Below are 14,416 nucleotides of genomic sequence, written 5' to 3' on the forward strand. Positions count from 1 at the left end.
AGTACAGCACTCAAGAATATACTTGGGAACTTGTCTCAACTACTTGATTGTCCTGTTTTAAAACCATCTTGATAATCTCTAACATCCCAACACTGTTATAAGCTCCACTGGTGTTATACAAATGTCATATTCATTAATAAATTCTGCTTCAATTGCTTACGACATATAATCAAATATATGAAAAAGTCTCTTTTTGGAGTGTGTTCATTTACTCTGCAGGTATTAATGATTTTCACAACTGGAATCCTTTGCTTATCTAACATAGCCTATTAAATTGAAAAAGGAACCCTGGTAGCATAATGGTTAAATGCTCAGCTACTAAGAAGGTCAGCAGTTCGAACCCACCAGCGGCTTCACAGGAGAAAAGACCTGGTGATCTGTTTCCATAAAGATCACAACCTAGGAAACTCTATGGGGCAGTTCTACTCTGTCATACAGGGTCGCTAGGAGTCAGAATTGATTCAATGGCACACAACACCACCACTAAACTGAAAAGATCTATATTGAATGTTATCAAAATTAAAGTTTAGTTAACCACCTAAATTATTGCTTATATAAATTTATTGGCACTACTATTATATGTACAAACCTCTACAATATGATAGGGTCTCTGAAGTTTTAGAGTCTCTGTTCTCTATTTAGAATAATTTACTTAACTTTTACTTTCCACTGTATCTTTCAGATATTAAAAAGTGATAACTGTAATACTGTGTTCATATGAAGGCTTATTTGAAAACTTACTAATGACTGTCTAGAATACTACTCACCAAAAGCATGAAATTTATTGACAAGGAAGCACCAAAATTACCTGCTTTAAGACTGTCCTAAGGCATGAACCCTAAGGATAGTGAGACAGTCATAATTTTAAAATAGCATTTACTATTCCCCTCATTGAAGGACTAATCTGTATACAGAAGCACGTTTTCTCTTCCGAAATTCAGCTCATGTGAAAATTTATTTGGGTAATTGACATAATCAGGAACTTTGACAGCAGTTTCTTGAAATGGTTCTGAGACACTAGCATGGGTAACCAAAAGCAGTTGTAGAATTTTATTCTCTACAAATTCCAGAGTAGAAAATCTGTCAGGGATTGGTTAGGTAGTGCCCTGTTTTTAAACGGGCATGAGTAAAAAGATTTTCAAGAGTCTTTCCAGTCTAAATATTCTAAAGCTTCTCTGTTGCCTTGAATGAAGATGTTTGGCTCCCAACCTCAACTGTAGCAGCTCTATAGCACTAACTTATAAAAAAAATAATACCCAGCTGTCAGGGGATCCATATTACTTGAGGTAGGTGTTCACTAAGTCAGTGATTCTCAAAGTTGCAATACCAGACTATCAGCATTACCTAAGAACTTGTTACACAAATTCTCTGCCCACCCCAGATCTACTCAATCTGTTAGCAATTAGATACACATTAAAGTTTGAGAACCACTGTAGTACATAACAGTTTCCTCTTGTGGAAGAACCCGAATCTCAATCATTTACAAATTGAAATCTGTCCTAAACTCTGAAATAGTGACCTGTTGCTAATCTTCTTGTTCCTTTACTTTCTGTACAGGTCTCCTCCCCTCACAATGCTTTTCCTCTGTGCTACCAAATTCTCTGCCTCTGCCCCTTCATCTTGCACAGACATCACCATCTTCTTGAGCAGTGACCCAAGTTCTCTGCCAAAGGTGCCAGTTACCAGTTCAGAAGCTAAGACCCAGGGAAGTGGCCCATCAGTGACACCCACCAAGAAAGCAACCAGTTCTCTGGAATCATTCTTCCAAAAAGCTGCAGAAAAGCAGAAAGTCAAAGAAGCTTCACTTTCATCTTTTATTGCCACTACCCAGGCCCCCATGGCCAAGTCACCATCCAAACCCTCACTGCCTTTCCAAGCCAGTCATACTAAAGGAATTCAGCCCTTCTTTAAGCAGAAAAGTCTGGAAGCCCTAAAGCAGAAACAGCTTAATAATCCTTCAGTTTCCTTTCCTCCACAAAATCCATGGTCCAACCCTAAAGGGCTACCAGACCATTTTCCGACAGGGAATCCAGATTGTGCCCACGCTTGTGAAGAGGTGTTGAAACCAGAATCCTCTAAAGCTACTCCTGCAGTGATGGCTTTGGCCCAGAGCAGCTCAAGCAGGCTTGCTTCTTTATCCTCCAAGTCTGCTTTGGATGTGGCTCAAAAGGCAGCTACTACTCCAAGTCTTCTGGATGCTGAAGACCAAGTGTCCTGTGAGAAGTGTGGCTCCCTGGTACCAGTGTGGGAGATGCCAGAACATACAGACTATCATTTTGCATTGGAGTTGCAGAAATCCTTTTTGCAGCCCCTCTCTCCAAAGCCCCACGTTGTTCCTGCCATTTCTCCTCAAGGCAAAAGAAATCCTAAGAGCCCTTTGGCCTCCAGTAACAAACGGCCTAGGCCTGAGGGCATGCAGACACTGGAATCATTTTTTAAACCATTAACACACTAGTGTAGCCCTCAAGCCTGCTACAAGGTGTTAACATTTTATCTGTAACCTGGAAGATGGAAATATGTTCACTTTTCAAGGAAATCTATAACTTTATGAAGTTTTTAATAAGAAAAATAATCCAGTTAGGTGCTGTGTTAAGGCTCCCATCTCTTCACAGGCATGGATTCTAATCCCATCGCCAATAGAGATATAAAAATTCATCTTCCAGAGATACTACTTTGAATTTTTAATCTTTCGAGTTTAGGAAGGCAGTGTCATAGTAAAAAGTGTGTGGGACCGGGAGCCTGAGACACATGGTTCTATACCTCACTCTGCCTCTGAATATGGCCTTGAGCAGGTCACTTTGCTCATCTGTAAAATTGAGTATACTTTATAGATTATGGAAGATTAGAAATAATGTAAAGTGCCTAGCTTAAAGATGGCATAGAGAAGGAACGAGGTAAAAAAAAAAAAAATTTTTTTTTTAAAGTTTCTCATCAGCTGTATTACAGGAGCAGTTCAGATAATACTTTGACGCAAACTCCATATTTTCAGTTGGAGAATGGGAGGGAGTGATAGGTAAGTAGTTTAGGGCAGGGCTCCGTACACAAAAGCTACTCAAATACTGAATTTCATGCAAGTAAACCCTATTATAAAGGGGCCTTGGTGGTACAATGGTTAAGTGTTGGGCTGCTAACTGAAAGGTTGGCAATTTGAACCCAGCGACTCCGAGAAAAAAGACCTGGCGATCGATCTGCTTCCGTGAAGATTGTTGTTGTTAGGTGACACTGAGTCAATTTTCAACTCATAGCTACCCCATGTGACAGAGAAGAACTGCCCCATAGGGTTTCCTAGGCTGTAATCTTTACAGGAGCAAACTGCCAGGTCTTTTCTCCCATGGAACCGCTAGGTAGGTTTGAACACCACCTTTCAGTTAGCAGTCGAGCGCTTAACCGTTGTGCTACCAGGGCTCCTTCAGTAAAGATTACAGCCAAGAAAACCCTATAGGACAGTTCTGCTCTGTCACATAGGGTCTCTATGAGTGGAAAACTGACTCAACAGCACCTAACAACAAACCCTATTATGGCTACAGTCTTAGCTGTTGGCCCTTCTGTCTCTTGTATTTTATTCTAATGTAGAATGAGATTGCCATTGAACCAGTTCAGAAACTGTTTTGATTGGGTAAGCCATGATCAAAACTAACCACCTCTAGAACCTTGCTACTCCAAGTGTGATTTGAGGAAAGCAGCATCAGCATCACCAGAGAGCTTGTTAGAAAGTCTTAGCCTCACCCGGAACAGAATCAGAATCTACATATTAACAAGATCCCCCAGGTGATTAGCGTGCATCTGAAAGTTTGGGAAGTACTGATCTAGAGGACACCAAAGGCCAGACTTGTAGAGGGCAATGGCATTTCCTTAAATTCTAAAGTACAAATTGAAGAGGTAAGTGCTTGGGCCTTTAGGGTCACTGGCATGTTGTAAGGAGATGGGACCTATTCATTTCTTCCTTACTGAAGTGTGAACTTAGGGTTTTTAATTCATTATTTTAAATTAATTACTATAGCTCTTTCAACTTGTCCAATACTGACAGTACTGTATTCTTAATCTCTGTTCTTATGTATAGGAAGTCAGCTCTTTTGGCTTTTCTGACATGGCACCTGATGGGAAACTGGGAATTACACAGAGAACCCAGCTAAAGGTGAACTAAGCTGAGTGGTAGGGAGAGTAAGTAGGAAGGGAAAATGGTGTACATATCCACTCTCTCATACATATACACAAACCAACCTCTACTTTTTAGCTAATTTATAAATGGGGGGCGGGGGCGGTATTTGTGTTTCATTTGAAGAAGGGGGAAAAGTTTGAAAACCACTGGGTCCAGCAGGAAACTATTTCTTCCTCCAAATATGTATTCTACTTTTATGGAAATGTAATTTTAAATATGTAATAAAAATGAGTAGTGTACATGGCCTTTTCCCTACTACATTTGTAGCTTCTTGAAGAATTCTTCACAGTGCCTTGCACATAATAAGTGATTGATACTCACTGAATGAATGCATATAGTGAAAAATTTTAGATCTGATTACCAGAACTGAAACAATAACTCCTTGGGGCTTGCCTTATACAATTTTTTATCCTCCTAAATGTTCATAAATCTAAGAAAGTGGCTCCCTAGTTCCAGGAGATGTCTCGTTAAGTACAGAGATGTTGATTTTCCAGTTTCTTTTTTCTTAACTCAGGGAAAAGATGAGTATTTAAAAAACAGAAACCTTGGATGAAGCATTCATCTCTTTTGGGTGCTATACAGATCAAGTTGAGCATGTTGGATTGACAAGTTTCTCCACTTCTTTCTATTCCTGTTCCTGGAAATGAAGGAGTCATGTAGAAAAGTAATATAGCAGAAACCTAGGTTTCACTGGACTTCTAGAGACTGGTAGTGTGTGTGTGGCAAGGAGATGCTGGCTAGTGGGTGACCAGTAAAGAAAAAGACCAGCAGCACACCTTCCATTTTCTTGGAGACAGCAACTCTGCCCATTCAAAGGTCAGTGTTAGGTAAAAGCTATAGTGCCTTTTTGCTGACTGTAACCTTTCCTTCTTCACAGTTGTTTATCAGCAACAGTACAGAAGGAAGTAGAGAGCTTTTAGTTCCAACACTGGAAGAAGTTTTTCAACCACAGGCTTCTTAGTAGCAAGTTAAACCACTGATATTTTAAAAAGCAGCTGAGCCTGAGTGGTAGGGAGGCTACTACTAATACCTTGGAGGCAGAATGCCACATGGGACCTTGGGACCCATTTATCATTAAATTTCTTTTGCCAAGTCCTTTTTCTTTTTTTTTTTTCAGTTGACTTCATACCTATAAAATGTGATAATCAGATACTCTGAAACAGGAAGAGGGACTAAAATTTGGCCAGGTGGCCCTAGCAGCTCCAAGAATCCAGTTTAGGGTATATAAACCTCACTTCAGGCTACTTGTCATTGCTAGGGAAAGCGTGAAGAGCCAAATTACCATTTGTCCCTAAATTCTACTCTTCCTTAAGCAGCTGGCCCTCTAATCTCAAAATCTCTTGACAGCATTAGTTTCAGGGTACAGTGGAGGGCTCCTTATTGTAGGGTAGCTACCTATTTCAGCCGACAAGGGTAAATTTCACTTTCTACTCTGCTAGCTCAAGGAACTATGCAGAACAGGCCAGAACGCTTGGTTACAATACTGGAACACTGATCCTATGTCAGATGACATTTCCACATTCAAGGGTCAGCAATGTTGGAGTTTCACTTGTCTCTACCTACTCCTGGAGAGGAATCTAGCTCTGGAGGCTAAGTCTGTATCTTAAGCATAAGCACAGTGTATCCAATAAAACATTTTTATTCTGTACAATATATATATATAATATATATATGTAATATATATATATGCAGAGAAACCTCAACCAACAAATCCCTGAGTCCATGGGAACCCAGGACACTAACAAAGGGAAAAGAGGGAGTCCATGCCCTAAACAGTAGGAAATATGGCAACAGCTCTCCCTTTCCTCCTGGTTCCCTGCAACAGAGGGAAGGGGATGGTCACTGCAAATTAGTAAAGTGAGAGGACTTTGTGGGTGTAGGAAGGGAGGGGAAAGAGTGGCAAGTCGGGGAGCTGTGGGTCAGATCCCCAGCCACTAGTCTGGGAAAGTAAAACATATGATTTGATCCAGCATTAAAACCAACAGAACACTGCAGAATAAGGGACAAAACTGACTGACATGCAGCTGACCTTTGGTATGCCGAGCCTTAGCTTGGCAGCCCCACGCTTGGGCCAGCACAACAAATAGCACCTGTGGGGCCTGTGAGAGGAGGAACTGGGGAAATGGCCCTTGAGTGAAGAAGGCGATAAAGCTGAGAAACAGGCCTCAGGCCGCAGCACAGGGTGGGAGCACTGCCATTCACTGTCCCTGTGCCATTTCTTCAGACCCTGGGCCACCAGGTGGCCAGGAGCAGATTTCTTTTGTCCAAGTCAGGTAGTGATGGGCAACTTACATGGCCTTGAGAAGAGGTATAGAAAAAGGAGTGCTTTCAAGGACCACCCCTAGTTGTGAAAATTCCTGAAGTGCAGGGACCATAACGGTGGATCACGCTCAGTCCTAAGGTGGCCACGGTCAGCTCCCTCCAGTAGACAGGCCATGGGGTTGTCAGGGTTGATGAGTCAACCAGGTGGGCTCACAGCTGCTGAGCACTGCCCTGAATGCTCCTTTCTTCTCCCTCGAACTGCCCCTCCCTTGGCCACACCAAGCTTGACACCGCTCCAGAAAGGTGGTAGGGAGCAAGTGGCAGAGAGCACCCCTTTCTCCCTAGCCTATTAACACACAAAGCCGCCAACAGAGGGCAGCATGGCCAGAAGCCACCTCGTATATTGTAGGGACGGCAATAGAACTGTCCCTGCCTGGGGGAGCTCAGAAGCCCATGTTGGCCTGGGCCTCTCCTGCTGCAATGGCTTGCACATCAGTGACATGGCCGATGCCCTTGGTGACACCCTCCCGGAACAGCAGCTTGGCGCCCACCTTCAGGTACTCTGGGTGTTTCAGGAAGCGGAAACGTACCACTGCCTTCTCCCCTGTCCGCAGCTTGTCCTGCAGCAGATATGCGGTCACTGGCCATCCCATTCTTTACCAGTCGTGGCTTTCCACCCTCAGGGGGCCTATTGGGCTTCTACCCACCCTAAGTGGGGCTGTGTTCTCTTTGTGGAATCAGGGAATTCTCTGCAAGTCTGGGGCCAGGCCTCCCAGGCAGGAAAATACTGTCTTTTCCCCAAAGAAATGGGGGCATGGCTGGGTCCCTCTCACCTTGGCATGGATCTTTTCCACCACTGCTGTCTGACGTACGTTGCCAACATGTACTGTCACCTGGAAGCCTCGCCGGAAGGTGGTGGCATGGAAGAGTAGGACTATCTCTGCCTCGAACACTGAGCAGATGGTGGGATTCATCTCGGGGCTCACCATCACCATGCCCTGCGGAGGCATGGCCCCCAAGCCCAGAAAGGACAGACATAGTGTTAGACTCTCCCTCCCCGTCCACCCCATACCCTTTTACAGCACCTGAATTTCTTCTTCCTCTAGGACTCCAAACAAGACCTCAGAAGGAAATACTCAACCTCTCCTTGTAGAGGGAATCTTTCCTTACCCACCTCCCATGTCCTCTAACCCTTCTAGTGCTTTGTATTGTTAGGGTCTTGGACACTCAAGTTGTACCACAATTCATATTTAGTTTTCTGCCACTTTGAGTATTCTCTTTTCATACACAGATAGTCTGTATAACCAGACCAAAAGCTTCTTGGGCCAGAGACCATGTTTCCTTTGAGCTTCTCTGAAGCACCTTAGGTGCTCCTCACTCAGTAGCCTACCTCCTAGGCACTTCTCTTGATGTTCCCTCTCCCATTCACCCACCCACCTCACCTTGCGAAGCAGTGCACGGTCAAAGTCCCCAAGGGCCAACGTAGCAGCCTGACCAGCTCGCAGCACACGACAGGCAGAGCGGTTGCGCTGAATGCTGCATACTCTCAGCTCCAGGAAGCAGCCATCGTCTGTGGGGCCCACCACCAGCTGGTCCCCCTCGCGGCAAATCCCACTGCAGCCCAGAGGGCAGGTGGTACAGTGTCAGCCTAGGCCCCTGTCTACTTCCCTGCTCAGGGTCACCCAGAGCATTCCTTTCTTTCTATGGTTGATCCCTAAGGTTGGGGAAGGGATCCTAAATTCAGACTTGGAGGTCGGGGGGTGACTGCTATGCCTCAGTCCAGAGTTCAGACTCTGAAGGCAGAGAGGTAGCAGCTGGTTAGACAACACTGAAGACCTGACCCCTGAAGGACCAAGTTATCCCCTTGGTTTCATCCTCTGCTTTGGAATCTTAAAGAGACCTCTCATCGTCCCCACTTTGAGATGAAGTCAGGTGAATACACTCCAGTTTTCTTCCTGGGGCCCAAGATCCACACACTACCCCGTAGGGCCTGGAGATGCCCAATAAACAACAATACTGTTTCTTCCTTCATAAGCCAACAGACTAGCTTTCTCTAGCTTTTCTGATAGTGAAAACCTAATCAGCAAACAAGTACATCATTTAAATGGGCTCTGTTCAATTCCAAGGTCTCCTCCTTTGGGCCATGTCTTCATGAGTATGAGTATGTGAGAGCTGAATTGGATGGGTAGCAAGCAAGACAATTCACCTGGAAAGTGTCCCTCCAACAACAGTCCCCACCTCTGGTACTGTGTAGATTTCATCCACCTAAAGTCAAAGAAGACCCCATCAGTGGACCTCCAAGTAGGGCTGGCAGGTCCAAGGTCTCTAAACAGACTCTGGGCTCAGTCAGAACTAGCCCCTTCTTGTTCCCCAACCCACTGACTGTTCAGGTGGCCTACTACCTGGAACTCTGTCAGCTGCTGCATGAGTTCCTCTTGCTCTTTGCTGTTGGTGAGTGGTGGCAGGATGTTGAGAAAGACTTTGAGGAGGTCCAGACTTTCTCCAGACACGCTGGACAGTGTGAAGATAGGGGTGACACTGTAAAGGGAGGCATGGAATGGACAGATGAGGAAAGTCTCAACAGGAGGCAGAGGCCAGGGCCCCACACATGGGAAGATGAGCTTCTCTCTGGATGGCTGAGGGCCCTTCTCTTCTACCTGTTAACCTCCATGGAAGCTCTGAGCTCAGTTTCTGTGAGCCAGCACATGAAGCCCATCCAGAGCATAAAGGAGGTGGTGAATGCCTGGTATATCACTTTGTCCCCAGTGTCACAGAGTATCTGCAAACCTCCAGGCTGGCTCAAAGTGAGGGCTGGACAGGGGGGTGCTGAAGTACTTCAGCAAAGACTCCCTCCTACGATCCCAAGCTGAAGAACCACAGAACCAAGAAATGGTCTGGCCCTGGGGATGGGATACCAAGTTCCTGGGCATTGGGCCCTTGTAGCAGCCTTCCCTGTGGGTCAGGCTCTGGGGTGAGGCAGGCTTACTTGGGTGACTGGGCAAATTGCTGGGCAGCAGTGACAGCATCATCCTCAGAGGTGACTAACATGGGGACTTTGTGGCAGCCAGGCTGTTTGAGGACCCGCTCCAGCTGGCGTACCGTCCTCTCCACTGTGGTCTTGGCACAGAGATCCACCTTGCTGACCACGATGAAGAAGGGCACTTTCAGGGCCAGGGCCAGCCCCAGATGTTCCCTTGTGGTGCCAGCTGCCTCAGAGAAGGCAGGCAGCAGAAGAGAAGAGAATGTGGAAGGGAGGAAAGGGAAGAAGAGGGTCGGTCTGTCTCCCAGATCTGAGAGAGTCAACACCTCCCATCCCCACCCCAGCCACATCATTGCCCCCATGCCTCGTACCAATCCCAGTGTTAGCACTGACGAGGAGGAGGGCACAGTCAGGGCAGTATGAGGTGAGGCCAAAGATGGTGGTGTGCAGGTACTTGTGGTGGCCTGCCAGGTCGATGAAGGTGATCATCTTGGAGCTGCTCTCACAGATCTCTTCTGCTGTCCGTGAGTCACTGTAATTCACCACCTGGCCCAGAGCCCAAGGCTCTCAGTGCCCACTGCCAGTCTCCCCAACCCTTTAAGAGTTGCCGGGACCTAAACCAGTCCCTGGGTGACCCTGCTTCTTAACCCTTAGCCCCATTTCTGGTTTAATTCAGTTGTTTCCCCATTTGTTTTCTAAGAGGGATAGAGCTTGTTCACAGTCCACTCAGGGCCTTCATCTATACTTCTCTGAAGTCTCCACTCTATGCCCCTAGCCTCTGTCCTTCACTGCTACCATCCCATCCTCAGAGGCTGGCCCCACTGGGTCCCATTGACCGCATGCACCTCTCCCTTGCTGTTAAAGCCCAGGATCTCGAAGCTGATGCTGGAGGTTCGGCCAGATTGAATCTCATGCAGGTGGCGGAAAAGGTTGAGCCGGGCCCGGCCCCGCCCATTGTCCAGCTCTCCCTGGGTCAGGACTCCAAGCAGAGTCGACTTCCCTGAGTCCACATTCCCCAGGACGGCCACACGGAGGTCTAGGAACTGTGAACGAATTGCCAGGGGTAAGGGCTCCAATGCCTCACCTCTCTCCTCAGGGGGTTAGGGCAATGGCAGTGATGCCCTCTGGGGAGCAAGCGATGAACTGGACACCCCCAGGATCCCAGGCCAGGGGAGAGTCTGCCACCACAGGGCCCTCCCAGGGAACATGGGTGTGGGGGGGCAGGGAAGGATGTGTGCTTCACCTGTTGGTTATCAGGGACCTTTCGTACCAGCACCTCAGTGATCTTCCGGGGCGTGTCGCTATCATAATCCACTTCTCGCTCCCGGAGAACGGTGATGTCTGCCCCAACCCTGTCACAGCAAGGCCATAGTTGCCATACCACACCAATAGTCCCCCTGTCCCAGCCTGGCTCTGGACCACTGGCCTTCCCATTCTTCCCACAGAGCTCCCACAACACCTTATTTTATGTCCCAACCCCCTCCAATCCATCCCAGATCCACAGCTCTGTTTAAAAAAAAAAAACAACAAAAAAATCTTAACTCAAGGAGCAAAAAACTTTAGGTCCAATGAAGAGAGCTCAGAACACTAACCCTCCCTTCTTCAGCCCTTTGCCAAGAGAAGGCAGCAGAAGGAAAGTCCCACCTTGGCTCCACAGGTCCTAGGGGACTGGGTGTGCCTGGGCCCTCCCCAGAGTTAGGTAAGAGAAAGCCGAGGGGGAAAGGGAAGCATACTTTTCTGCCATCCGGTGCAGGGTCTTGAGGGAGGCCCGCATCTCCTCCTCAGCCAGCCCCACCAGCAGCCCATTGTCCTCCACCCCAATCTGGTAGACAGCCTCACCGCGGCCCTCCTGGAGCCGCCACTTCATCTGTGTCACCAGGTGCTCAAAGCGGTACTGGGATGGATTCACCAGCTTCAGCTTAGGGCAGGTAGGGCATCATGAGAAGGTGAAACCAGAAGTGTTCCTCCCGAGCCCACATCCTCCCCATTTGCCCTGGAAAGAGGACCAGGACCCTCCCCGCCAAAACCCCCTTGTCCCTGACCCCTTCCAACAGAATGAGGTACAAAGCCCTTACTCTGAACCACATCCCTAAATTGCTATAGATCAAAGAAATCATCCCATGCTCGCAAGAACAACCTACCCCATCCCTTTGGCCCTCCCCAGCCTAAGACTCACTTTATACTCGATGTTTCCATCTTCAGCCTGAAAAGAAACAGGTAGCAATTTTTACCACACACAATCTGGACTCAACCCCTACCTTCCAATTTCCACTGGGGCCCAGGCAGCTATCTTGAGACAGCAGGAAGCCCCGGGGCACCTGCCAAAGCAGGTACCTGACAAAGGGCAGAGGCAGACAAGCCCTTTATTCAGCCCCAACGTGGCCAAAGGAAATGCCTCTAAGGACACAGTGAGTCACCTACTGAGCCAGGAACAGAACCCCAAGTCCCTCCTTTCTTCAACTACTGGCCACATGTTCTTCCCAGATCCCAGATCACCCCTTCCTTCTCCCCAGAGCCTCAAACTGCTGTCCCCAGAAGTCTCTGTGCCCAGATTGCTGAGGCCTTTCTTTGCCACTGGTCTGGGAGACACTGCTTCCTTCCTGCCCGCCCCTCTCAGCTGATGTCATCAAGAGTAAGAGGTTGCAAGAAGTTCTGGACCGTGGCCAAAGGGTGAGCTCAGCACTGGTCACTACAAGCACAGTGAAAGAGAATTCCAGGTGAAAGAGGATCAGGGCTCCAAAGCTGGGGCTGAGATGAACAGAAGAAACTTAGGAAATATAATGAGGGGGAGAGACTCCATAAAACCAGACTCACAATGGCTTTTACCTCAGGTCCCATAATCCTGGTGCCTCATTTGAGGTAAAATCCTGAATCCACCCCACAATCTCTTCTACCTCCTCCCTAAATCAGATGACCCATCACAGAAGCATCTTGTTGTCTGAGGCTTCCCCTCTCAGGTGCAAGGAGATATGGGGTGAGGCTAAGGAGGGGAGAGGGTTTGGGCTCCATGATCCAGGAACCTCTTTCTCCAAGACCCTACAATTCAAGGGAGAATGATCCCAAAGACCAGGAAGAAAGTCTGAAGCTCACTCTCCTCCCTCTGCTTTACCTCCCCAACGGTCTGGAGGATCCTTGCCTCTGTCCCGCATTTCTTTTCTTTACTTTGGTGGGGGCATTTTACAAAATTGAGACATATTTCACATACCATAAAATTCACTCTTTTAAAGTGTACTATGTAATGAGTTTTAGTATATTCACAAGGTTGTACAACCATCATCTAATTCCAGAAAATTTTCATCATCCCAAAAAGAAACTCCATACCCACCAGGAGTCACACCTTATTCCCCTGCGCCCCTCCCTGGACCCAGACAACCACTAATCTATCTTCTGTGTCTGTCGATTTACCTATTCTGTCAGTCCTGAATTTCTGTACTCCTCCTCCCTGGCCGTTTTAGTTTCCTCTTCCCTTTCTGTTATCATTCCATCCTTTCTCAGCCCTTTGGCTTCCAGGCTCTGACAGGTCTTCACCCATAATCTCCACCTCATGGAGTGTAAGGGAGATCTTTTCCCATCAACAAAGACGCTCTAGAAACCTTTTTAGCAATTTGCTGGGCTTGGAAAATAGGATGAGTGACTTCAGAAAAGTACAGGAATGATAGAATAGGCTCTCCCTCAAAAAAAACAAAACGAAAAAAAACCTTTTGCCGTTGAGTCGATTGTGACTCATAGCAACCCTACAGAACAGAGTAGAACTGCCCTACAGGGTTTCCAAGGAGCGGCTGGTGGATTTGAACTGTCAACATTTTGGTTAGCAGCTTAGTTCTTAACCACTGTGCCACCAAGGCTCCAGCGGTCCTAAAAGCGTGGTCCCAGGACAAGCAGCATCAGCATCATCTGGGAACTTGTAATAAATGCAAAATCTCAGGCCAACCCAGGACCTACTGAAATCAGAAATTCTAGACGAGTGACCCAGCAAACCAGGAGATTCTGATGCATGCTAAAGTTTGATAACCCCTGGGATAGGTTCCTCCCCTAGGTCTTCCTTTCCTAAGAGGGACAAAAACCAAAAAACTTGTTGCTGTCGAGTTGATTCCGACTCACAGAGACCCTACAGGACAGCGCAGAACTGCCTTACAGGGTTTCCAAAGAGCAGCTGGTGGATTCGAACTGCTGACCTCTTGGTTAGCAGCCAAGCTCTTAACCACTGTGCCACCAGGGCTCTGGTCTAAGAGGAACAAGGGAACAGTTATTCTGTGCCTCTGATATAGACAAGACAACCGTGTGGAGGTACTCTTCTCTGTCCCCACCCCCTCATAAGACAAGCAAAGGGTGAGAGGGTTAAGTCTCACGGTTCCTCTGGTTGAATGTGTATGTGTACTGGAGAATAGAGAGAGAACATATTGCTCTTTTCCTGGGAACTTCCCTCCACACTGTGGAACAAGTTTGGAAAAAGCAGTGGTTACTCTGCCTACCTTCTCATCCCAGGATGCAATCTCCCTTCACCTGTCGCAGCACAGGAAGGGGGCCAGGGCGTTCTATTCTGCTCTTCCCAAGGGGATAGGAGGAGGGATCCCCTCTCCCCACTTCTCCTCCTAGGGGAGTTCGGGACACCGGATGGGAAATCCAGTCTCTCCGTCCCTCCTCCCTGGGGTCCTGGGACCGGAAGGAGGGGGACCCCTCTCCCGCCCCTCTTCCCTGGGGTCTTGACACCGGAAGAGAGTATTTATTCTCTGTCCCTCCTCCTTGGGGTCCCGGGACCGGAAGGAGTGGTTTGCTCTCACCCCGCCACTTCTCAGATGCTCACCTCGGGGGGCAGGTACGGGGGGTTGTTGGCTTTGCCCCCTCTGTTCCTTCCGTTCTTCTTCTTCCCCTTCGGGCCCCCGCAGCTGCTGCTGCCGCCGGCCCCCCTAGCCTTGAGGGTTCCGCCCACGGCCGGGCCCCCTCCGGGCCGGCAGCAGCCGCCGAACAGCTCCGATACCCGCGAGTCCATCCGCCGCTGCCGCCAGCCCCCCGCC

At 47.8% G+C, this 14,416-nt stretch overlaps 2 protein-coding genes across 4 annotated transcripts in view; one reads left to right on the top strand and one right to left on the bottom strand.

The window, feature by feature from the left end:
* The window catches only part of POLH (DNA polymerase eta), a 34,551-nt gene extending 31,359 nt beyond the window's left edge, over nucleotides 1–3,192 (top strand). For both annotated transcript variants that reach the window (XM_004379498.2, XM_012556451.2), the window contains one exon: nucleotides 1,558–3,192. In XM_004379498.2, coding sequence (XP_004379555.1) covers nucleotides 1,558–2,455 — 898 coding nt within the window. In that variant the 3' untranslated portion in view covers nucleotides 2,456–3,192. The remainder of the gene's footprint in view (nucleotides 1–1,557) is intronic.
* Nucleotides 3,193–5,769: 2,577 nt separating this feature from the next.
* GTPBP2 (GTP binding protein 2) overlaps nucleotides 5,770–14,416 on the bottom strand; it is a 10,580-nt gene continuing 1,933 nt past the window's right edge. Inside the window, exons 1-12 of one of the 2 annotated variants that reach the window (XM_004379499.1) lie at nucleotides 14,206–14,410; nucleotides 11,578–11,604; nucleotides 11,135–11,319; nucleotides 10,645–10,753; nucleotides 10,247–10,444; nucleotides 9,773–9,947; nucleotides 9,408–9,627; nucleotides 8,824–8,959; nucleotides 8,628–8,686; nucleotides 7,864–8,035; nucleotides 7,255–7,419; nucleotides 5,770–7,041 (exon numbers count right to left, since the gene is read on the bottom strand). In XM_004379499.1, the coding sequence (XP_004379556.1) occupies nucleotides 6,865–7,041; nucleotides 7,255–7,419; nucleotides 7,864–8,035; nucleotides 8,628–8,686; nucleotides 8,824–8,959; nucleotides 9,408–9,627; nucleotides 9,773–9,947; nucleotides 10,247–10,444; nucleotides 10,645–10,753; nucleotides 11,135–11,319; nucleotides 11,578–11,604; nucleotides 14,206–14,391 (1,809 nt within the window). In that variant the 5' untranslated portion in view covers nucleotides 14,392–14,410 and the 3' untranslated portion in view covers nucleotides 5,770–6,864. Of the gene's footprint in view, nucleotides 7,042–7,254; nucleotides 7,420–7,863; nucleotides 8,036–8,627; nucleotides 8,687–8,823; nucleotides 8,960–9,407; nucleotides 9,628–9,772; nucleotides 9,948–10,246; nucleotides 10,445–10,644; nucleotides 10,754–11,134; nucleotides 11,320–11,577; nucleotides 11,605–14,205; nucleotides 14,411–14,416 lie in introns of those variants that run through there. The other variant, XM_023734232.1, reaches the window with a different exon arrangement.

This window comes from Trichechus manatus, unplaced genomic scaffold (assembly GCF_000243295.1).
Source record: "Trichechus manatus latirostris isolate Lorelei unplaced genomic scaffold, TriManLat1.0 scaffold00065, whole genome shotgun sequence".
Taxonomy (NCBI): domain Eukaryota; kingdom Metazoa; phylum Chordata; class Mammalia; order Sirenia; family Trichechidae; genus Trichechus; species Trichechus manatus.